This window comes from Arachis hypogaea, chromosome 13 (assembly GCF_003086295.3).
Source record: "Arachis hypogaea cultivar Tifrunner chromosome 13, arahy.Tifrunner.gnm2.J5K5, whole genome shotgun sequence".
In the NCBI taxonomy this organism is placed as follows: Eukaryota; Viridiplantae; Streptophyta; class Magnoliopsida; order Fabales; family Fabaceae; genus Arachis; species Arachis hypogaea.
In genome coordinates this window covers 134,633,329-134,657,696 of record NC_092048.1, presented here as the reverse complement: position 1 = coordinate 134,657,696, position 24,368 = coordinate 134,633,329, and the positions used below count along the sequence as shown (strand labels likewise).

General features: G+C 32.9%; 2 protein-coding genes across 2 annotated transcripts; both read left to right on the top strand.

Moving 5' to 3' along the window:
* The first annotated feature begins 16,116 nt into the window (after positions 1-16,116).
* Positions 16,117-18,277, top strand: LOC112733838 (uncharacterized). The gene is made up of 2 exons (XM_025782933.3): positions 16,117-17,473; positions 18,016-18,277. Exons 1-2 carry the CDS (start codon positions 17,002-17,004, stop codon positions 18,069-18,071), a joined length of 528 nt encoding a protein of 175 aa, XP_025638718.1. The 5' UTR covers positions 16,117-17,001; the 3' UTR covers positions 18,072-18,277.
* A 1,678-nt stretch (positions 18,278-19,955) lies between these two features.
* On the top strand, positions 19,956-23,188 carry LOC112736057 (protein NETWORKED 2D-like). The gene is made up of 2 exons (XM_025785416.3): positions 19,956-20,377; positions 20,579-23,188. Exons 1-2 carry the CDS (start codon positions 20,284-20,286, stop codon positions 23,068-23,070), a joined length of 2,586 nt encoding a protein of 861 aa, XP_025641201.1. The 5' UTR covers positions 19,956-20,283; the 3' UTR covers positions 23,071-23,188.
* The last annotated feature ends 1,180 nt before the right edge of the window (positions 23,189-24,368 follow it).

Sequence of the window (24,368 nt, the reverse complement as noted above, 5' to 3'; positions counted from 1 at the left end):
TTTCCAAACAAACTCTTCCTTTAATACGAAAGCTGTCAATAAACTTCCATATAGTACGAGATAATAATAATAATAAGAGAAATTAATGTTATATATAATATAATACTTTTTTTTGGGTGAACTAATAAAAAATATTTATTGCTGAATACTATATATACGTGGGAAAAAAATTCTTTAAAGTAGAAAGATTGATAAAATACTAAAGTAATACTTTAATTATCTTTAAATGTATAATTTTAATTATTTGTGAATTTTATTATTTTATTACTTAACCAAACTTTTTTGTTTAAAAGAGCTTGATCCATATATATCAGGTACTGTTAAAAACTTTTATTGAAAAATGATTGTTGAATTCAGAGATAATATTTTCTAAATAATTGTTTAATAAAAAGATTCAATCTTCAAACAATATTAATATATCACCCTCGAATCAATAATAGTTGTCCATTTAAAAACAAAATTTGTATGGTAATATACAAATAATTCATTAAAGTTATTTATATATGATGATAAATAATTTTTTAATATATATATATATATATATATATATATATATTTTTAATTTTGTCTTTTGATTAGTGTGAGAATGCTACATATATGAGATGAAATATACTGAATATATAAAATTATTTTAAACAAATATTTAATTGTATGACCAATTTACATCATGATTGTAAAAAATTATTAATACAGTGATAATATTTAGATATATGTACGAAATTTTTGTACACACTAATACATCAAAATTAAATGATTATTTTTAGATATATAATTTTGAACAAAATAACTAAAAATATGAATCACTTGTAGGAAGTAGGAATTGATTATGGAGGATATGACAGAGAACTGTAATTCCGTAAGCTTCAAATTGAAACGAAAGATGTAAAAATAAATAGATTTAACTATGTCAAATGAGTCAAATTGTAAAAAGCAACGTTAAATAATAAATAACGTAGAAGTATCGGATTCATATATTCTAATTAAAGACGGTGCACCAAAAAAAAAAAGTTATTCTAATTAAAGACGGATAATTTCCTGAGGAAATCTGTTTTGGTTGACTTTTGCTCGTTTGGCTCACTTTCTTTCTTTCGAAAATGACATGCCAATCTAAGTTTATCAATGTTGATGTTTATTAAGTGTAATATCAAAGGAAGCTGACATATATTTAATTATTTATGTAGTTTATAAAATATTAGAGTGATGTTATTTTAGCATTATAATTAGGACAATTTACTCAAATAAAATAATTGAAGCAAAAGTTTATTATACAACAATCGAAAACTGGTTATTTATTTGTTCTATGTATATTATATAGCAATCGTAGAATTTTTTCCATTTTTTAGAGAAACATATAAATTGTGGTACCCCTTTTACGGTTGACTTAAAAAATATTGTGGGTATAAACTGTGGTATCCCTTCCACGGTTTACGAGTAGCTATATATATACATAATTTGCGAGACCAAGTGACGGATTACATTGTTGGGGTAAAATTGTTGGAGGGGAGCAACGTGCGGATGAGCTGGTGCAACCGCAGCTATTGAACTAGAAGCACCACCCATGACAGTCGAGTGAGGAATCGGAGCTGATGCTTTAGAACTGTGTACAACTCGTGTATTCTGATCTCTGAAAACTCCTATGACAATGAAACAGAACCCGAAGATCTTCATCAGACGCTATTACAAACGTATCATATTTCACACCGGTAGACACAACTGCGATAAAAATCTTATAAAATAACTCCTTCACCCACTTGTTTTCAAACACACCAATCTTATGCAATATGCTGTTCTTTAAATCTGACAAGGTATTCGATGAACCAATAAATACACTCAAAAGTTTTCTCTCAGTGAACTTCACACCATATTTCTTGCTTCTACGAATTTTTCCAGAACAATACACTAGCACTAGAAAATTTTCTTCCTCACTTGCAGTTTATTTTGTGAGAAGAAAATCAATTGTATTCTCTCTAGCTATTTCAATGTAGATGTACAAATATATAGAAAAAAAATATTTACTATTCTAGGCCCTATCATTTAGCTACTGACCCTATAATTTAGTATCCTAATTTATAGCTTCTATATTTACAAAAAGAAATCCCTAAAAATAAGTTATAGAATTCCTATAATTAAGCATAAGAAATCTCAACACTCCCCCTCAAGTTGGTGCATAGATATCACACATTCCCAACTTGCTTAAGAATTTTGAAAAAACTTGACTTGAAACTGCTTTTGTGAGGATATCTGCTAGTTGATCTTCTGATCGAATCTTAGGTAACTCCAAAATCTTCGCATCTAGTTTCTCCTTAATGAAAAATCTATCTACTTCCACATGCTTCGTACGATCATGTTAGACTGGATTATGAGCAATATCACATGAAGCCTTATTGTCACAATACAATTGAATTGGTTGCTTGGGGGGAAATCCAAATCCATCAAGAGGAGTCTTAGCCATAGTGTTTCGCATAGTCCAAGTGCCATTCCTCTAAATTTAGCCTCTGCACTTGAACGTGCTACAACATTCTGCTTCTTGCTTCTCCAGGAAACATGATTACCTCCTACAAAGGTGAAATAACCAGAAGTTGAACGTCAATCATCTATTGTCCCAGCCCAATCAGCATCTGTATATGCATCCACATTTTGACAATCTGCATTTTTAGTGAACAAGATTCTTTTTTCTGGAGAAGATTTCAGATATCTCAGAATACGTACCACTGCATTCATATGTTGTTCTCCAGGATTATGCATAAACTGGCTCACAACACTCAATGCATATGCATGATCTGGCTTTGTGTGTGCCAAGTACATTAACCTTCCAACCAATCTCTGGTATCGCCCTTTATCAACTGGCACTTGATTTGATTCAATTGATAACTTCAATCCTTCTTCCATTGGTGTATCAGCTGGCTGACAGGCTGACATGCCAGTTTCTTGTAACAAGTCTAAAGTATATTTTCTTTGAGATAGAAAAATACCTTTGATGGATCTAGACACTTCGATTCCAAGAAAGAATTTTAAAGGGCCGAGGTCTTTCATTTCAAATTCATTAAACAAGTAACTTTGTAATGCCTTTCTTTCTTCAGGATCATTTTCCGTTACCACCATGTCATCTATGCAAACAATAAGTACAGTTATCTTACCATGTTGTTTCTTCAAGAATAAAGTATGATCTGTATTGCTTTGATTGTAGCCGAAAGCCTTCATGGATTTGGTGAATCTTCCAAACCATGCCCTTAGAGATTGCTTAAGCCCATACAACAACTTTTTTAATCTGCACACCTTTTGAGTGCATTTTTCTGGTATCATGCATCCTGGTGGAAGGTCTATGTAGACTTCTTCAGACAACCCTCCATGTAGAAAGGCATTCTTCACATCAAACTGTTGTAATGGCCAGTTCAAATTCGAAGCTAGAGACAACAAGACTCGAATTGTGTTGATTTTGGCTATAGATGCAAATGTTTCTGTATAATCAATTCCATAGACCTGAGTGTGCCCTTTAGCCACTAGTCTCGCTTTAAAGCGTTCGACTGTACCATCTGCTTTGTACTTCACTGTATAAACCCATCTGCATCCAACTATTTTCTTCTCGGGAGGACAATCAACAAGCTCCCAAGTCTCATTTTTTTTTAAGGATTTCATCTCCTCATTCATAGCTGCCTTCCATCTCGGGTCGGCTAAGGTTTCCTACACACTGTTAGGAATATATACATTATAGATAATTGATTTATAAATGATCGATTTGATTCAGACAAGCGGTGGCTAGACACATAATGACTCATAGGATATTTGACCTTACTAGAAATCTTAGGTTCATATGTGGGTTTAGGGATACCTCTGGTGTGACGTGGTGGTAGTTGTTTTCTAGATGGTTCAGCCATATCAGGAGCATCCTCAGCTGACGAATGGTTGTTTGGTGTATTGATTTCTTGTGGTTCGAGGGATTCGGATGCTGATGATGGACTTGATACTTCCCTTTCTAAGTGCTCATCATTACCCAAGTTCAACTCATCCATATCTCGAGCATTAAGTTCAGCAACCTCCTCTCTAGTAGAGAGTTCTACTTCTTTTGGTATTTGAAGATCTAAAGTCAGAACTTCCTCTTGGTACTTTCCCTGAAGTTCAGGCTGAAGGAAAAAATACATTGTGTCTTCATGAAAGACGACATCCAATGTAATAAACATTCTTTGTGTTGGAGGGTGATAACATCGATACCCTTTCTGATAAGTAGCATACCCCACAAAAATACATCGCAATGCACAAGGACTTAATTTATTGCGCTGGTGTTTATAGAGATGTACAAAAGCTACACAACTAAAGACATGAGGAGGTAAGTTTGTTGTGGTAGGAGCTTCAGTAAGAGTTTCCGTAAGAGCTTGGTATGGTGTCTTGAAATCAATGGTACTGGAGGGAATTCGATTAATTAAATATGATGTAGATGTAAGTGCTTCACCCCAATAACACAATGGCATATGAGCCTCTATCAATAATGTACGAACAACTTTCAATAAGTGACGGTTTTTTCTCTCAGCCACCCCATTTTGTTGGGGTGTTTCAGGATAAGTAGTTTGATGAATGATTTCTTGTGCTTCCAAATATTGTTGAAAACTAGAACTCAAATATTCACCTCCATTGTCACTTCGTAGAACCTTAACCTTTGCATTGTATTGAGTACAAATCATTTTGTAAAATTTTTGGAACAACATATGTACCCCACTTTTGGATTTCATCAATCACACCTAAGTCATCCTTGTACAATCATCAATAAAAGTGACATACCAGCGTGCTTCACCCAAGGTAGCTACTTTGGTTGGACCCCAAACATCAGAATGTATAACCATAAAAGGAATTAAACTTTTATTCAAACTCAAAGGAAATGAAGCACGATGGCTTTTTGCATATTCACAAGTATCACAACGGAAACTAGAAATATCAAATTTTGCAAATAAGCTAGGAAATAATTTTTTAAGATAACCAAATGAGGCATGTCCCAAACGTCGATGCCATAACCAGATATCAGATTTTCTTTTTGTTGCTTCATCGTTGTCCATTGTCAATGCTTGACACAGTTGATTCAAACTCTTTGACTCCATGTCTAAGTAATATAGATTTCCTCTCTTAACACCACAACCAATCGTTTGCCTTGTTTGGATGTCCTTAAACACACAAAATTCAGGCCAAAAAATTACAACACAAAATAAAGCAGAGGTGATTTGAGATACTGACAAAAGGTTATAATCCAAGGATGGAACAACTAAAATAGAATTCAAATTCAAAGTATCAGTAAGAGACAAGGATCCTTCTCCTATAACAGGAGCTGAGGTACCATTAGCAGTAGAGACAAATTTTTGTGAGGAAGATTTAAGGGATGGAACCTGTCTAGAATCAAAGGTCATGTGATCCGAAGCACCAGAGTCAATTATCCATGTACTATTAGAAATAGGTGCGCAAATATTTAAAACTTTACCTCCATTACCTGCTGTTGCTACCAAAGCCGGGCCTTTTTCCTCAATATCTTGTTCTGCCTTTGATTCTACAACTGCAGAAGTGGAGTTCTTGTGTGAATTCTTCTTTCGTGGATCACGATTATGATCCCACCAGTCTAGATATCCCACAAGTTCAAAACAGTGACTTTTGGTATGGCCAGATTGATCACAATGGGCGCATCTATAAATGGATTTGTTAGCACTAGTAGTAGATTTAAAATGATTGGAACCTGTTCGATCTTGCTGATTGGGATTGGATTTGTGTTGAGTGGATCGGTTCCGGCTAACAAGGGCTGAAGCTTTAGGCTTCTCAGGTTCTCCTTTCATTGTTGCAAGCCGCACAGACTCACGACGAACCAGTGAGTAGCATTCTTCTAACTCAGGGATTGGATCTTTTTTCAAAATATCACCACGAATCTGATCGAACTCACAATCCAAACCAGCAAGAAAGATATGCACCCTTTGTCTCTCAATGGATTTGCAATACAGTTCTACATCTTTCTCACATTCCATACTCACCTTATTGCGATGATCCAACTCACCAAAAATTTCGATTAATTCACCATAATAGATAGAAAGTGTTCTGCCATCTTGTTTGGCAGAGAAAGCCCTTTGATTCAAGGTGAAAACTTGCAGTTCATCGGCCCATCATAGAAAGCTTTTGATAAAGCCTTCCAAATTTCACGAGCAGTAGGAAGACGGATATATCGCTTCATGATTTCTGGAGACATGGACATCAATAGCCATCTCTTGACTCTTTGGTTGTCTGTGTACCACTTGTCGTAACTTGTATCTTTTTCAGTCGGTGGTGCTGTTTTACCACGAATAAAGGAGAGTTTCTCCTTCTCAACAATATGCATCTCCATCATCTGGCACCAAACATCATAGTTTGTTTCATTGAGGACAATTCCAGCATTGAAAGATGAATTTTCAGATTAAATAATGATGGGAGCAGTCTTAGTGCCAGAGGGTTCAGAGGGGTCAGACTCTGACTTGCCCATTGTACTAGACGTAACCTAGGCTCTGATACCAAGTTTTTTTTGTGAGAAGAAAATCAATTATATTCTCTCTAGCTATTTCAACGTAGATGTACAAATATATAGAAAAAAATGTTTAATATTCTAGGCCCTATCGTTTAGCTACTGACCCTATAATTTAGTATCCTAATTTATAACTTTCATATTTACAAAAAGAGATCCCTAAAAGTAAGTTACAGAATCCCTAGAATTAAGCATAAGAAATCTCAACACTTGCCATTGTAAAAATAATCCTCTTCTACACAATTAATTTCACTGTGTATATATAGATTTTTCACTCTTCATAAACCGTAATAGAAGAAGAGAGGATTATATATTTTTTTACTTGTTCATAAATTGTGAAAGGAATACTACATGTGTTTTTCCTAAAAAATAAAAAAGATTCTACGATTTTTATATAATATAAATAGAACAAATAAATAATTAATTTTTAATAGTTGTATTTGAATAAATATTTGCTTCATTTATTTTATTTAAATAAATTATCCTTATAATTAGGTATTTGATGGTATATTACTATATTAACAAACTTTAAAAGTGAAAAAGGTATTTAAATGTTAGCAATTCGAAAGATATAGAGTCAATGTCTTTACGCCATATGATGATGTATTGGATGTTTGAAGAACATTTTCAAAATTTTGTCCTTGTATTTCCATTCTTCGAAAAACGAGTTGAATTTTCTAAATTAGTAGTATTATTCTTAGAAGTAAAGTTTAAATTTCATCCTTAATACTTTTGAAATCTATTATATATCTCTAATTTTAAGGTTAAAATGTTCTCATTGTAATTGAAATTAAATTTTTTTTTTTTAAAATTAAAGAATTTTTTCCTCTTCTCTCTTCCTTTCTCTATTTCTCTCATTTCTTCACTCACTCTATCTCTCTTATATATCATTATCAATGACTAATTACGAATTTGACAATCAAAATATACAACATAACATTCTCTAATTATATTTAAATTAAATTAAATTAAAATTAAAATTGAAATACTAAAATTGAAATATAACTATATTATATATTATATTTATATATTACTAACTAATTTAATAATTAAAATGTGTCACATGACACTCTCTTATTAAAATTTAGAGAAAATATTTTTCTCTAAAATTAGTAAACATCCTTCTTATATTTTCTTATCTACCTCTCTCTTTTTTTTCTATTTCTCTTTATCCTTCCCACTCTATATATAATTTATAATTCATATTTTATATTAGTAATTTGACAAATCAAAATGTATTACCAGATATTTTTATTATAATTAAAATAAAAATTTTTCTTAGCTTCCAAAATTAACAAACTCCCTCTCTAATTCTTCTTCTTTATATTTCTCTCTCCTTTGTCTCACTCTTTATTTTTCTCTACCTTTATGTTTTATAAAAAATAAAATTAATAATATAATATAATTTAAATAAAAAATATTATTATATACATATTTTTTATTTAATTTTAAATTTTTACTGCTTATCTTTTGAATATATATTTTTATTTTTTTTTAAATATTTATTACATATAATTTTAAAAAAATACTAATATTGTGATTAAAAGTTAAAATTAAGATTTAATTGTTTTAAAAAAATAAGTTAATTTTATAACTATCAATATAAATTTTTTTTATGTTAATATCTAATTATATTTTTATATATATAGAAAAAAATATTATTTTTAAATAGCAAGCATAAAAATTAATTATTTCTATTTATGCAACAAATTTAATATCTAATCAAATATAAAATGTACACATTAAATTATTTTAAATTTTAGATAACGAATGTTAAAATTAAGTAAAAAAATTAAACTCTTTCATTTGAAAATAATAACAAAAAAACTTATTATTTAATTTTGTTTAAAACTCTGGTCTTCTTAGTCGACGGAAACTTTTGTCCCTTACGACCATTTTATAAAAGTAGTTTAATGTTATAAATTTTTTGTGTCATAGTCTATAATAACAGGATCGACGTAATTTTAAAAGATTTATATTTCCGTAATAGTATTACGGGTAAAAATACTAGTTGGAATAAAAAAATTATTGATTATTGATTATAACAAAAATTGATACTAAAGATAAAATTAAAATGTTTCAAAAAAATAACATTAGAGAAAAATTAACACAAACTAAATAACAAAAATATTTTTGAAATATTTTTGTAGATAGTTACAAAAATTCTTATTCTTAATTTATAATATGTGTAAAGTAAAAATGATCTAAAATAAGTTAAAGAATTTGATCCATGAATAAATAAAGTTAGAAAATTTTTTTTTGATTGAGATTATAATTTTAACTTAAATTTTCAAAATAAAAGTTTTCAATTAAAAGTAATCCAAAATTGTATATTGAAGAATTTTATTATATTTTCGTTGATTAATTCTTACCACATTTTTGTTAGTTTTTGTTTTATAATTAATTCAGAAATTATTTGATTTATTTCTAACAAAAGACCTATGGATTATTAGTACACCACATTTTCATTGTTCCTATGACTTTTGTGTTATAGGCACACTACATTTTAATCAATTAAGCTATTTTACAATTTTTCAATAAATTTTTGGAACTTTTTATTTTTAACATTGAAGTAGTAATGGTGTTTTTTTAAAATGTGAATTGTTGGGGTGTTATTCTTAAACGTGGAGCCATTTAATTAGAGAAGTAAAAATCGGACCGTCCAATTTATTAGAAGTACAGAAATCGGACCGTTCGATTTCTAGAGGTATACAAATCGGACCATCCGATTTGTGTTAAAAAATAAAAAAAATTTGAGGTACAGAAATGGGATCCTCCAATTTATGTACTTTCTACCATTTTAAAAAACACCAAAAATTACAATATTAAAGTATATTACTACTTTTACTTCCATTAAAAAAAAAAATTGCCCATTGTTCTTGGGTGTTTTTTTTTTCTCTCTTTTTTCTACCGGTTTCAATTCTTTATTGATGACACACAAAAAAATTGTTATTGAGATGTTCTTACTGTTGTGATAAGGATACTTTATCATACCTTACGTGGATGACCATTTTCCATGATATATAGTTTCTCAAGAATGACTTCATTTAATATGAAGTTGAAAAAGTTACCTAATGTACGTGTATAAATAGAGGCTTAAGCCTCTAACAATTACACACAAGCAATAATACAAATACAAAATCTTCTCTTTCTTTCTACGTACAAAAGTTCTTTTCTATTCATATATTACAACAACAACAGAATAAATATATTATCCTTCCTTCCTTCTCATACAAATAAATCCTCTTTTATGTTACAATCAAATACCCTTCTCCTTATATTACTATTACAATTCTTCCTCTTCTTTTATTTTATAAGTATTTTAAATTCTATTTTCTATTACTCTTTACATATAATATTAATAGCAATATTAACCATCTTTATTATATTGAGATAGTATCAAATGCAAATCTCTCTCTCTTTATTTTTAATACTTTTTCTTATCTTTGTATATATATACACAATACAACATATAATATTATTATATATATATAACAATTATTGAGCTAATTATATTAATAATAGAGTCTTCTATTTATACATCTTTATTTTATATATCTTTTATTTATTTCACAATACGTTATCAGCACGAGACTCTGATCAAATCTTTAGGAAGACTCAGGTAACAAATTTTCATTATGTCGAAGCTCTCTCATCTTGAATTCAATGCTCTCGATATATCTGAAAACAATTATTTATCATGGATACTAGATGCTGAAATCCATCTTGATTCAATGGATCTTGGAGATACCATTAAGGCTGAAAATAATGCATCCTAGAAGGATAAAGCTAAAGCCATGATTTTTCTCCGTCGTCATCTTGACGAAGGATTGAAAAATGAGTATCTTACATTAAAAGATCCTGCAGATCTCTGGAAAGACCTTGAAGAAAGGTATAATCATCAGAAAACGGTGATACTTCCTCAGGCCCGATATGAATGGACGCATTTGCGTTTACAAGATTTTAAATCTATAAATGAATATAATTCTGCAATGTTTCGAATCACCTCACGAATGAAATTGTGTGGGGAAAAAATAACTGATCATGATATGTTGGAGAAAACTTTCTCAACCTTCCATGCCTCGAATGTGCTCCTGTAGCAGCAGTATCGAGAGAAAGGGTTCAAAAAATATTCTGAGTTAATTTCTTGCCTTCTTGTTGCCGAACGCAACAATGAGTTATTATTAAAAAATCATGAAGCGCGCCCAGCTGGCGCCGCCCCATTTCCTGAAGTAAATGCGGCAAATCATTACCCCAGAAGAGGTAAATGGCAAGCTTTTAATAACAAGAAAAATTATGGAAGGAAAAGGAATTATGTTCAAAAGAGAGGATCTCACCAGAAGTGGGACAAAGAAAAGAATATCGGGCAGAATAAATCAACCGAGGAGAAGTGTTTCCGCTGTGGTGGAAAGGGCCATTGGTCTCGTACCTGTCGTACCCCAAGGCACCTAGTCGATCTTTACCAGGCATCTTTGAAAAAGAACGACAAAGGAAAGGAAACAAATTTTGTTTCAAATGATGCTGAGAACTCCACCACTCATTATGATGTATCTGATTTCTTTGAGGATCCTGAAGGAAATATTGGTCATTTGATCAATGATGGAATAGTTTAATATGTGGGATTGTGAAGTATATATGTAAATAAATAATGTAAAAAAAACTTATTGTTAAGTTTTATTTTCTATGTATTTAAGTTTCAAATGTGATGTACATAAATAATGAAATATTAATGAATTTTGAAATTATTAAATGTGTCAAATTTTAAAATAAAATTTTAAGTATATGACATTATTTTATGTACAGTATTTCTTAGAAAATAATTCTGATCAAGTATTCAATTTAACTATGCATACTACTCATTTTATTATTATTTGTTTTTGAAGAATGGTAAGGATATGTAATGAAGATGTATGCCTTGCGGATAGTGCAAGTTCACACACTATTCTCAAAAGTGATATATATTTTACCCATCTTGTACCAAAAGAAGAGTGTGTTAATACTATCATTGGCTCAGGCAATGTGATTGAAGGCTCCGGAAGAGCTGTAATTTTGTTTCCTGGAGGAACAAAATATATAATAAATAATGCACTATTGTCTACCAAGTCTCGAAGAAACCTGTTGAGTTTTAAAGATATTCGCCGAAATGGATATCATATTGAGACGATGAATGAGGGAAATCATGAGTATTTATGTATCACAACTCATGATTCAAATAAGAAAGTTATATTAGAAAAATTACCCTCACTTTCATCTGGGTTGTATTATACCAAGATTAGTGCAATTGAATCACATGCCACTGTAAACCAGAAGTTTACTAGCTCAAATGAGTTCATAACTTGGCACGACCGATTGGGTCATCCGGGAACAACCATGATGAGGAGAATTATTGAAAACTCTCATGGACATTCACTAAAGAACCAGAAGATTCTTAAATCTAGTGAATTTTGTTGTGCTGCATGTTCTCAAGGGAAGTTAATTTTAAGGCCATCACCAGTAAAGATTGGATTTGAGTCCCCTGAATTCCTAGAAAGGATTCAAGGTGATATATGTGGGCCTATTCATCCACCATGTGAATCTTTTAGATATTTTATGGTCCTAATAGACGCATCTTCGAGATGGTCACATGTGTGCTTATTATCTTCTCGCAACCTGGCGTTTGCGAGATTACTGGCTCAAATTATTCGATTAAAAGCACAATTTCCAGAAAATCCAATCAAAGCAATTCGTCTTGATAATGCTGGTGAATTTACTTCCCAAGCTTTTTATGCTTATTGTATGGCTAATGGAATAAGTGTTGAACATCCAGTAGCTTATGTTCACACACAAAATGGGTTAGCAGAATCACTTATTAAGCGCCTCCAATTAATTGCTAGACCCTTGCTTATGAGAACAAATCTCCCAACCTCGGTTTGGGGGCATGCTATTTTACATGCCGCAGCACTTATTCGTTTGAGGCCAACGAGTTATCATCAATTCTCTCCTATACAATTAGCTTTTGGCCAGCAGCCAAATGTTTCCCATTTAAGAATATTTGGGTGTGCGATATATGTTCCCATTGCACCACCTAATCGCACCAAAATGGGACCCCAAAGAAAATTGGGGATATATGTTGGATATGATTCTCCCTCTATAGTGAGGTATCTTGAGATACAAACTGGTGATGTGTTTAAAGTCCGGTTTGCCGATTGTCATTTTGATGAATCAAAATTTCCAACATTAGGGGGAGAGAATAAGTTTCCTGAAAAGGAACTTAATTGGAATGCATCATCGTTGATGCATTTAGATCCTCGATCAGCGCAATGTGAACTAGAAGTTCAAAAGATTGTACATTTGCAAAGAATAGCAAATGAATTGCCTGATGCATTTTCCGATACAAAGAGGATAACCAAATCTTATATACCAGCGGAAAATGCCCCAATTCGAATTGATGTCCCAGTAGGACAAGCAGCTACTGAAGCGAATTCACGCCAGAAGCGTGGCAGGGCGGAAAATGTCCCAATTCGAATTGATGTCCCAGTAGGAAAAATAGCCACTGAAGCAAATACACGCCAGAAGCGTGGCAGGCCTGTCGGTTCTAAAGATAGAAATCCTCGAAAGAGAAAAGAGGTAAATACTATTCCTGTTGAAAAAGACATAGTAGAGACACCCGCAGTTGTCCAAAATTCTGATATAACGCCAGAAGACGTTCAGGTACCTGAAAACTGTGAAAATGACGAGATCTCGATAAATTATGTCTTTACAGGAGAGAAATGGGACCGAAATAAGACAATTGTCAATGAAATATTTGCATATAACGTGGCATTAGATATCATGCATGAAAGTAAGGATCTTGAGCCAAGATCAGTTGAAGAATGTCGACAAAGAAATGATTGGCCAAAATGGGAAGCAGCCATGAAGGCTGAATTAGACTCACTTGCAAAACGTGAAGTATTCGGACCTGTAGTCCGTACACCAGAAGATGTAAAACCTGTTGGATACAAATGGGTATTTGTGAGAAAACGAAATGAGAAAAATGAAGTTGTGCGCTATAAAGCCCGACTTGTGGCACAAGGTTTTTCACAAACGCCCGGTATAGATTATGAAGAAACGTATTCCCCAGTAGTGGATGCGATAACATTGCGTTATTTGGTCAGTTTATCTGCATATCATAAACTGCATATGCATTTAATGGATGTAGTAACAGCCTATTTATACGGCTCATTAGATCGGGATATCTATATGAAAGTCCCCGAAGGACTAAAGATATCTAAACCATCCAATGAATATTCGCAAGGGTTATACTCAGTCAAATTGCAAAGATCTTTATATGGTCTAAAGCAATCTGGACGAATGTGGTATAATCGTCTTACTGAGTATCTGGCCAAAAACGGTTTCAAGAATGATGATATATGCCCGTGTGTTTTCATAAAGAAAACTGCTTCTGGATTCATTATAATTGCTGTGTACGTTGATGATTTAAATATCATTGGGACTCTTCAAGAGATTCCAACAATTATAAAAATTCTAAAGGAAGAGTTTGAGATGAAAGATCTTGGAAAGACTAAGTTTTGTCTCGGCCTGCAGATCGAGCATATAAAAGACGGGATCTTTATCCATCAAACAACATACACAGAAAAGATCTTGAAAAGATTTTATATGGATAAGTCACATCCGTTAAGTACCCCAATGATTGTAAGATCTTTAGATGTGAAAAAGGATCAATTCCGTCGTAAAGAAGAAAATGAAGATATCCTTGGTCCTGAAGTACCATATCTTAGTGCCGTTGGAGCGCTAATGTATCTTGCTAATAATACACGACCTGACATATCATTCGCGGTGAATTTACTAGCAAGGCATAGTTCCTCTCCAACCAGAAGACATTGGAGTGGAATCAAACAAATTTTTCGATATCTTCATGGAACGGTTGATATGGGATTGTTTTATCCCTACGGATCCAAGTCACAACTAGTTGGCTATGCAGATGCTGGATACTTGTCTGATCCACATAAAGGGAGATCTCAAACAGGATACCTGTTCACATATGGTGGTACAGCTATATCATGGAGGTCCACGAAACAAACGATTGCAGCAACCTCCTCTAATCATGCTGAAATACTGGCGATTCATGAAGCTAGTCGCGAGTGTTTTTGGCTGAGGAGTTTGATTCAATATATTATGTCATCATGTGGACTGATTGATCATAAGATAGCTCCAACTGTCCTGTTTGAAGATAATACAGCATGCATTGCTCAACTTAAGGGTGGATACATCAAAGGTGATAGAACAAAGCATATTTCTCCCAAATTCTTCTTCACTCATGACCTTCAAAATCAAGGGACAATTGATGTCCAACAGATCCGTTCAAGTGACAATCTGGCAGATTTATTCACAAAGTCACTCCCAAAATCCTCCTTTGAAAGATTGGTACATGAGATTGGGATGCGCCGATTTCGAGACATTAAATGATGTCGGCAAGAGGGGGAGACTGTACTTTTTTTTCCTTGGTCAAGTTTTTTTTCCCATTGGGTTTTTCTTGACAAGGTTTTTAATGAGGCAGTCCCCATCACAAAGGATTTTGTACTCTTTTTCCTTCACTAAAGTTTTTTTCCTATTGGGTTTTCTTTAGTAAGGTTTTAACGAGGCATAATCCTAAATGGTCATCCAAGGAGGAGTGTTGTGATAAGGATACTTTATCATACCTTACGTGGATGACCATTTTCCATGATATATAGTTTCTCAAGAATGACTTCATTTAATATGAAGTTGAAAAAGTTACCTAATGTACGTGTATAAATAGAGACTTAAGCCTCTAACAATTACACACAAGCAATAATACAAATACAAAATCTTCTCTTTCTTTCTACGTACAAAAGTTCTTTTCTATTCATATATTACAACAACAACAGAATAAATATATTATCCTTCCTTCCTTCTCATACAAATAAATCCTCTTTTATGTTACAATCAAATATCCTTCTCCTTATATTACTATTATAATTCTTCCTCTTCTTTTATTTTATAAGTATTTTAAATTCTATTTTCTATTACTCTTTACATATAATATTAATAGCAATATTAACCATCTTTATTATATTGAGATAGTATCAAATGCAAATCTCTCTCTCTTTATTTTTAATACTTTTTCTTATCTTTGTATATATATACACAATACAACATATAATATTATTATATATATATATAACAATTATTGAGCTAATTATATTAATAATAGAGTCTTCTATTTATACATCTTTATTTTATATATCTTTTATTTATTTCACAATACTTACTTCTTTTGTCATGTACTTTTTTTTTTTTAAATATAACTTTTATTTTTCTATTTTAAAAAAAGAGGAGAGATATCTTTTATTTTATTATTTAAAATTTTATTAATTTTATTTTTTTATTGAGCAATAAATATTATATTTAATTCACTATAATTAGAATTGGTTTATTAATTACATTATTATTTTAGGGGCCTCAAATTCACCACGCTATTGGGCCATCGGAAATTGATTGAGGGTTTGCAGTAAGACCCTGCTGCTCCCCGCGTAGGATCACAATTAACGACGAAATCTCAACCGTCAGATATGACAAGACAAGAAAATAAAAAACAAAAAACAAAAAAGAAATAAAGAAATAAATATCTTCTTCTAATCTTCTATGACTTGAAAAGAAAGCTTCTTCTCTCAATTGTTTCTTCAGCGTAACCCAAGGGTTTTGGGGAGACCATTTTGCTCCATGGAGTCACACTGAGTTACCGAGTTAAGGTTCCCAACTCACCGAGTCACTCTCAACATTATCACCACAATTTCTCTCTTTCTTTCTCCCAATAAATTAAGAAAACAAAAAAAGAAAAAGGAAAAGAAAAACTCTGCTGTGTGAGTGAAAAAAATAAGAAGCCTTGTTCCTCCATTGCCTTTGATTCAGCTCTTCCTTTTGGTTTATTGTTTATCATTTTGTTTTTACAATAAACAAAGAAAATGATGAAATTTTTTGTATTAGAATTCTGATAGTTAGCTTTCTGTTATCTTTAAACTCTTAAGATACACTTTTTTATTTGGTAGCCTTACGAAATTGGGTTAGCAAATTCTTCAAAAAGTTGAAGGCTTTGTTTTTTCCCCCGTTGTGTCTCGGTTTCGTAAATGGACCAGTGATTCTAGATTAAGTATAATTGATTAACTTGCTGAATTGGTTTTGATATTTGAGGGAGAAAAAGAAGGACCTTGCAAATTTTTTTACAGAAGCTGTTCTCCAAGTTATTGGTTTATTCATATGAAATGAGCTTGTTCTCAGCTGGGTTAGATTCATTCATGCCCCCATTTTTGTTCTTGTTATATTGATCATTTCCTAATATATAGTAGTGACTGCTGCAACTGAAAAGGAACCATTTTTTGTTGACCTCAAAGTTTGCGGCTTTTTCCTTCATTCTTTCACATATTCGCTTGAAAAGAGAGCTTAGCTTCAGGTTTTAATTGCTGCTATTTGGAGTTTGAAAAATCATGGCTTTGTCGTTGACCCGTTTCTCATGGCCCTTGTGGGGTGGGAAGGAGAAGGAGCCAGTTTGTAATAATAGCACCACTGTGAATTCACCACTATCTTCTTCTGAGATGGTGAAGTTCCCTTTGGTGAGGGAGACAAAGATGGCCCCACCAACAGCTCGGAGAGGGGTTAGAAGGAAATGGCAGAGAAGGGAAGAGAGGAGGAGGAGGGTTGATAGGGATGAGTACGAGGATATTGTGTTGGTTCCATCTGATGGTTCTGACTCTGATTATGATTATGATTCTGATTGGTCCATTGGGTGGTTGGAGCCACTTGGTTCTGATTTTCAGAGTAGTGATGTTGATGATGATGACGATGATAGTTTTGCAGTCCTGGTTCCTTGCTATAGACATGGCTGCAAGGAGGTGGAAGAAGCTTCAAACAAGGTGCTCTTGAGTGCCATCCAGAACCTCCCTTATGAGTTTTCTTCAAGTAAGTTCTTTTTTTTGCTTCGCATTTTTTAATTTCTTCCCATATACTTTTGGTTTTATTAATTTTACTAATTTTGTTAAAGGGAACTTGTTGTATGTATAATGTATTGTTATGTTGAGAGTAATCTTTCTAATATTTGGGGTTGGTTTGGCCTTTTTGTTCATTGATTATATGAAGAAATTTGTACCATTTTCACAAAAGTTATAGGAATGTTGCCTTTTTTATATTTTTGGCCCTTTTGTAAAATTGGATTTGTTATTTTCTGTTATATTGATTCTTGGGAATTAGTTATACAAGTGAAACGGTTTAGAGGCTTATGTTTCGCCAAATCCAAGTGCACAAAGTCAAAGTCATCCCTTTGGTCATATTTCCTATAACTGTTTTGAATAATGAATATATATGATTTTCTTTTTAAGCCATTGATTTTGGGTTAGACATCTCTTTGTAAGTTCAAACCTCTATTGATTTCGGTTCTTCTTACTCTTATCATTTTGAGCATTTTTCCTTTATTTAGTCGCTTACACAGTTGTGAAAATATGCAGCTGGGAAGAATTACATGGAACAATGGCTGGCTTGTCTTCAGAATTTTGAAGCGTAGGAAGAAACCAACCTCATCTTCTATGATTCTCAACCCTATTGGTAGCTAGAAAGATAATGAAGACTACAATAAAAAAGTGCTAGAGACGCTTGAATGCCTATTGCCTAGTCCCTTCGTTGTAGATACCGTTTTCTATTGTCTTATTTATATGTACAGATGAATATAAAAAGGTAGCAAAAATATGATTAAAAAATTGTATTGGTAAACTCTTTTTTTTTTCTCTTTATATGCTTCTGTGTTATGAGTAGATTTCTACGGTTGCAACTCAAAAACTAGTATAACAAGAAGTCAACAACACGGCCTTTTGCCCTTTTCTATTTGGATGGATTAGCCGAATGAATCAAATAGCAAAAAAGTACATAAATTATGAGATTATAATTAGTGAAGTGCAAAATATATTTTGTTCTTTAATGTTGGTGGCTTAGTTTGCCATTCATTTCTCTTTTCAGTCCAATGCAATCAGTTAAAACTCTTTGTACCAAAATAATGGCCTATGGATGTAGTGGAGCACATGAAGCTGAAGTGAAGCCAAAGGCTACATGATCGCATCACATGTAGAATGGTGGCAATTTGCCGGCTGAAAATGATCTGTAACTGAAAGTTCATTAGGTACTATTGTCATATCTCCATAAATGTCTTAGAGTAGTTTGATTCTTTGGCATTCTGTCACATTCTTGGTAAATGTATTATCTATACACTTCCATAGAAGAAACACTTTTCTTTTAGATGAGATGAGAAAATGACACTTTCTTTAAGCACAAGGCTTTACAAGGAGAATGAGTTAAGTAATTTGGAGCTGGATGGGGTGTCATGCAAGAAATAGGGTATTTCAAACCCCTCAATGATTTGGGTTATAACATTTCTTATTTTCTGGTATAGGTTGTTTTTAAAGTTATCAAACAATAAATAATTTTCTTTAAAAATTATAGAATAATATTATATATATGACCAATAAAATTTATTAGTTTAATCAACACTTGACTAACTCTAAACATTAAAAATTAAATTCTAAATTCTAAATTTTAATAGAATAAAAATAATATATTAACTTAAACTATTGACTAATATTAATAAAAAGTGTTCGTTCATAACCTCTCTTTAAATTATATTCACCTCTCAACTCAATGTTCCTAATATAAGACTCTGCCCTTTATCATCCAACAAAAATTCAAAATCTCTTCAACCATGAATAATAATCAAGAAATTAAAATATATCTCGCCCTTCAGAATATCATAGAGTAGAATTATCTTGAAATACAAAAAAAAAAAAAAGATGCCATACAAATATCAACCATAAAATCAAGATTTGGTTATTTTAACAATTAACTATGTTATTATATTAAAATTTTACTATGCGTATGTAATTTTTTTAATGATTAATTATCAAACCAAAATTTGATCATTTGGATAATTTTGGTTAACTTTATTAAAAAGTTAACTAAATAAAATCAAGAGTGTGTTCCTTTATTCACGAAAAAAAAATTAGATAAATTATTTGATCTGAAACAAAAATTTGTCCATAATAAAAAAGATAAATTATTTTTTATTTTTAAAAATTTCAGATAATTTAATCTCTCAATCATATTCTTCTTAAAAAAAATTCAAGACTAATTAGTTATTTTAGAAAATGGAAATGGATTCTCTCCATTTTTTTTAACACTTGAGAGAATAAAGTGTGATCTCTCACCTTTAATTCTATAAGTGGTACTAAAATTAAATAGGAGAGAGAGAGCAATAAAGGGCGAGATTCTACACTGGACATCATTCAGTTTTTTTTTTCACTGGAGATGATCCAAAATAGATTTGTCTGAAACCAAAGTATTAATTATTGAACATGTATATAAATTAGCAAAGAATAACTATATAGAATATTTTTATTTTTAGAATAATGATGAGTTGATGTTTTGAATTGGCAAAAGAAGTGAGGATGGAGAAGTGGCATGAGTTGCGACGTGGATGGATGATTTAGTCTATGTTTTGCAGTCAAAGGAGGAAGGTTGGGACATCAACTTCGGGCGAGGATCACTCTCTTCCATGTTCTCATTACTACAACTTACTCATCACACTTTCTCTCTTCCTCTATGCTGAAACCAATCTTCCATGTCCTCTGTTTCCTCTCTAGACACATGGAGTGTGTAGAAAGATATTCAACGTTTGCATGTTCTTGATTCTCATTTTTACACAAGAAAAGAACACCAAGTAACACACCAATATGTTGCAAAGAGCTGCAAGCAATGCTTATACATGGTGGTGGGCCAGCCACATCAGAACAAAGCAATCCAAATGGGTGGAACAGAACCTCCAAGGTCATTTTTATTTTCCTGCTTTCATTTCAATACTATCTTGTTATTATTATTATGTGCTACATCAGTTTGATAAGTAGGATCGGAATCAATATAACCAAATTATGCTTGATTTGTGTGCAAATAAAATGGTATATATATTATAAGGTTGAGCGGAACATGATAGGTTTTGTGTGAAGCTAAAAGATATAAGAAAAAGTGCAGATATGGAGGAAAAAGTGCAAGCTGTTCTGAAGCTGTTACAGGAAGAGGGAGACTCCTTCGGAAAGAGAGCAGAAATGTACTACAAAAGGAGACCGGAGCTGATCAACTTTGTGGAAGAATGTTTTCGTGCCTACCGATCTTTGGCTGATCGGTACGATCACTTATCAAGAGATTTGCAAAATGCCAACAACACCATAGCTGCTAACTGTCCAGATAAAGTCACATACATTGATGAAGATGAAGATGATGGTGGATCACCAAGACCCAATAAGAAGACCCCCCCTGAAGGCTTCATGCAGGGGAATATTCCAATGCCTCCAACAAAAGAGTTGAAGAATCTCTTAAAGACGGCAACAAAGAAGCTCAATCCTACTAAGAAGCCAGCCACAAAAGTTAAATTCACTCTTCCTCCTAAGAAATCTGGTTTGACCAAAGACGAGTTAATTGAGCAGGTTGACAAGCTCCAGAAACAGATTCTGGCATTACAAACTGTTAAAGAGTTTCTGAAAAGCTCTTATGATAATTCCGTTGCTAGGTACAAGGACACGGATGAGCAGATCAAGAAGCTTCAGGAGAAAGTTTCTCAGTTTCAAGATGAGCTTGGCGGCCAAGGTGTTGCTATTGAGGACGAGGAAGCTCGCCGTTTGATGGCAGAAGCTGCTCTTAAATCCTGCCAAGAGACATTGGCTCACTTGCAACAGAAACAGGCAGAATCTCAAGATGAAACCAGGGTTGAGTCCAAACGGGTAAAGGAAACCCGGGGGAAGTTAATGTCTCTGGTGAATGAGTTACATGACAATCCAGAGGATGCAAAAGATGATGCAGAAACAAAGGAGTTGGAAGAAGATGCTGATAAAATAAGTCAGCATCAACAGGAGGTGCAGTTACTACAGGAGAAGATTAAAGAACACTTTGAGGCTGGTTCTCATACAACTCTCACTGTGACAGAAATGGCAGAGAAGATTGATGAGCTGGTGAGCAAAGTGGTCAGCTTAGAATCCGCTGTTTCCTCACAGTCAGCTCTTGTAGCGAGATGGAAAGCACAAACTGATGAACTTAATGCTCTTATTAAAGTTCTTGAATGTGATAAGGAAACTATGATGAATGACAAGATTAAGTTGAATGAGCAACTGAGAGAAATGGAAGAAAAGCTGCATGGAGTACAGAATCTAAACAGAGTTGTTGAAGACCAGAATAGCAACCTTGAAACTCATTTCACGGAAGCACAATGTAACCTTGACAATCTGTCGGAGAAAGTACAGAATGTGAAGTCTGATGAGGAGGAGAAGGTTGAGGCTGAGGCTAAGAATATGACAGCACAAGAAGAGGCAACCCCGGCAGAGAGCGAATCTCCGTTAGACTCAAAGACTGCTTCGACACAAGCACTAGGAGATAGCCCAGATTGGCAGCAGTTGTTTACAAGGGGATTGGAAGGCAGAGAAAAGGTTTTGCTGACGGAGTATACCAATGCTCTTAGGAATTACAAAGAGGTGAAGAACCAGCTTGCTGAGTTAGAGAAGAAAACTCAAGATGCTCTCTTTGATTCATCTTTGCAGCTTAAAGAACTGAGGGGTGCAAATGCCATGAAAGATGAAGAGATTAGACTCCTGCGTCAGAAACTAAGTCTCCTGCAGAAAAGTCTAAAGGGAAGCGAGGCTATGAAAGATTTGCCTCCAGAGCAGACAGCAGAGATTCAAGCCATTGAGGAAATTTTACAGAGAGAACTCACCCTTTCAAGGGGTTATCCCATTGAGGAAATGTTAAATATGGAAGAGCCTGAGCCTATATCAGCCATTGAAGAGAAGTTCCGAATGAGCATTGATGAACTTCTGGAGGAGAATTTAGATTTCTGGATGAGATTCACTGCTACTATCACTGAGATACAGAGATATCAAACCCAGGTCAAAGACTTGCTGATTGAGGAAAGAAAACTTGAGGAAAAATGGAAATCTTCAGAGGGAAGTAGCAGCACAAGATACTCTTTGAGATCAGATGTACGGCCACTTTACAAACACCTTGCAGCGATCCGAATCGAAATGCAAGCGTGGATGGAAAGCATTGTAGGGCTGAAAGAAGAACTTGATCAGAGATTCAGGTCCTTGTGTGACATGCAGGAAGAAATACTAACAGCCTTGAAATCCAGTGCTGAAGATGATGAAATCACGTTCACAAGCTATCAAGCAGCCAAGTTTCAAGGCGAATTATTAAACATGAAACAAGGGAATAACAAGATTTCTGATGGACTCCAAACAGGTCTTGATATCATAACAACTCTCCAGATTGATGTTGAGAAGGTTCTTCTAAAGATGGTTGAGAAATTTGGGCTATCAACTCACAATAAAAACCAGCCAACTAAATCTTCCGAGACTTATAACCGGATTCCTCTCAAGTCATTTATCTTTGGCGGCAAACCAAAGAAACAAAATAAAAACATCTTCTCAAAAATGACCCCGGGAATGCATAAAAAACACCGTGGTTCAAAAGATAAGTAGCCATGTGTACAATTTTTGTACTGCTTCTATTTTACTTTTCGGCTCTTCTTTTATTATTCTTTGACTGGTTTCATTAGATAGCTGAGTTGAGATATTAGAGTGCCTTTTCCACTTGAAAGGAAGATATTCATTTTGTGCTTGTTTATTCTGTGCTTTATCTCTGACATTTTCAACTATTACATTTTCTGCATGTCTTTTAAACACCAAAATGCTATGTGCAATGGTACTACTTTGAAATCCTCATTGAAAGTGAAGTAAACAAATTCTCATTTTCCTAAAAAGAAAAAGTTTCCTTCACTTGAATGTTCACATATCATGGAATCAACCTTGCAGATGAATCTTTGATGTTCGTGACATATTAACACTAAACCACTTGTAAAGACTGAGCAGAAATAAGACAGAAACAGCAGATATGTGTGCCAATATTTCTGAGTCCTCCACTGGTTTGGTGCATCTTTAAAAATTGAAATCTCCAAAAAATTATTTATGCATCAGCATCATTATGTTTGTTTCTTGAGAAACTCTATTAGACTTGGCTTTTATTATTTGGTTATTCAAAGGAGGACAATGCCACAATGGATCTTGTTAGTTAGTTGATAAAGCTGAAGAAGTATGCACTATGCAGTATCAGAAGTGGAATCAATCCAGCATGTAACCTTCAGCTATGTTTGTTTGGAGGATAAAAATGGTAGAAATTTTCATAGGCGAACTGTATGTGTAATTTTAGACTAGTTGCTTGCAAGCTAAGCATTATGGATAGAGAGAGAGTGTTTGGAATTTTGGATAAACAACTTGGTTAAAATTTTTTGAAAAAAGAATTTAAAACATAAGAATCTATATTAAAAATAGTTTGTAAATAAATTATTTTGTGTTTGCTTTTTAATCACAAAAATACTTATTAAACTTGCAATGATATGACAATGATACAATAGCTTTGAGAAGAGAAGTTATTTTTTTTTAGAATAATGTTATACATCCAAGTCTTTTTGTTAACTAAGTCCAATCAAATTAGTTTAATATAACAAAAATTAGTTATAACTAATATTATTCCAAGTCTTATTATTTAATTTGGTTGAACTTGATTCATAAAAAGACTTAAATGTTTAACATTACTCTTTTTTTTAAACTTCTTCAAGAGCACTTTAAATAACTTTTTAAAGAGTTCGCAAGTTAATTTTAAAAGTTATAGTACACCAAACTAGAGTGAGACTTGTGTCATGCACACCATGTAAAGGTCTGATTTTTGTAGTACAAAAATTAGAGACTACAAAAATCGAAGGGCTCAATTTCTGTACCTC

Excerpts from the sequence above, each read along its gene's own strand:
- LOC112733838 (XM_025782933.3), top strand. The coding sequence starts at position 17,002 with ATGGCTTTGTCGTTGACCCGTTTCTCATGGCCCTTGTGGGGTGGGAAG. Across the intron at positions 17,474-18,015 it reads CCCTTATGAGTTTTCTTCAA|CTGGGAAGAATTACATGGAA; the intron begins GTAAGTTCTTTT and ends GAAAATATGCAG.
- LOC112736057 (XM_025785416.3), top strand. The coding sequence starts at position 20,284 with ATGTTGCAAAGAGCTGCAAGCAATGCTTATACATGGTGGTGGGCCAGC. Across the intron at positions 20,378-20,578 it reads GGTGGAACAGAACCTCCAAG|ATATGGAGGAAAAAGTGCAA; the intron begins GTCATTTTTATT and ends GAAAAAGTGCAG.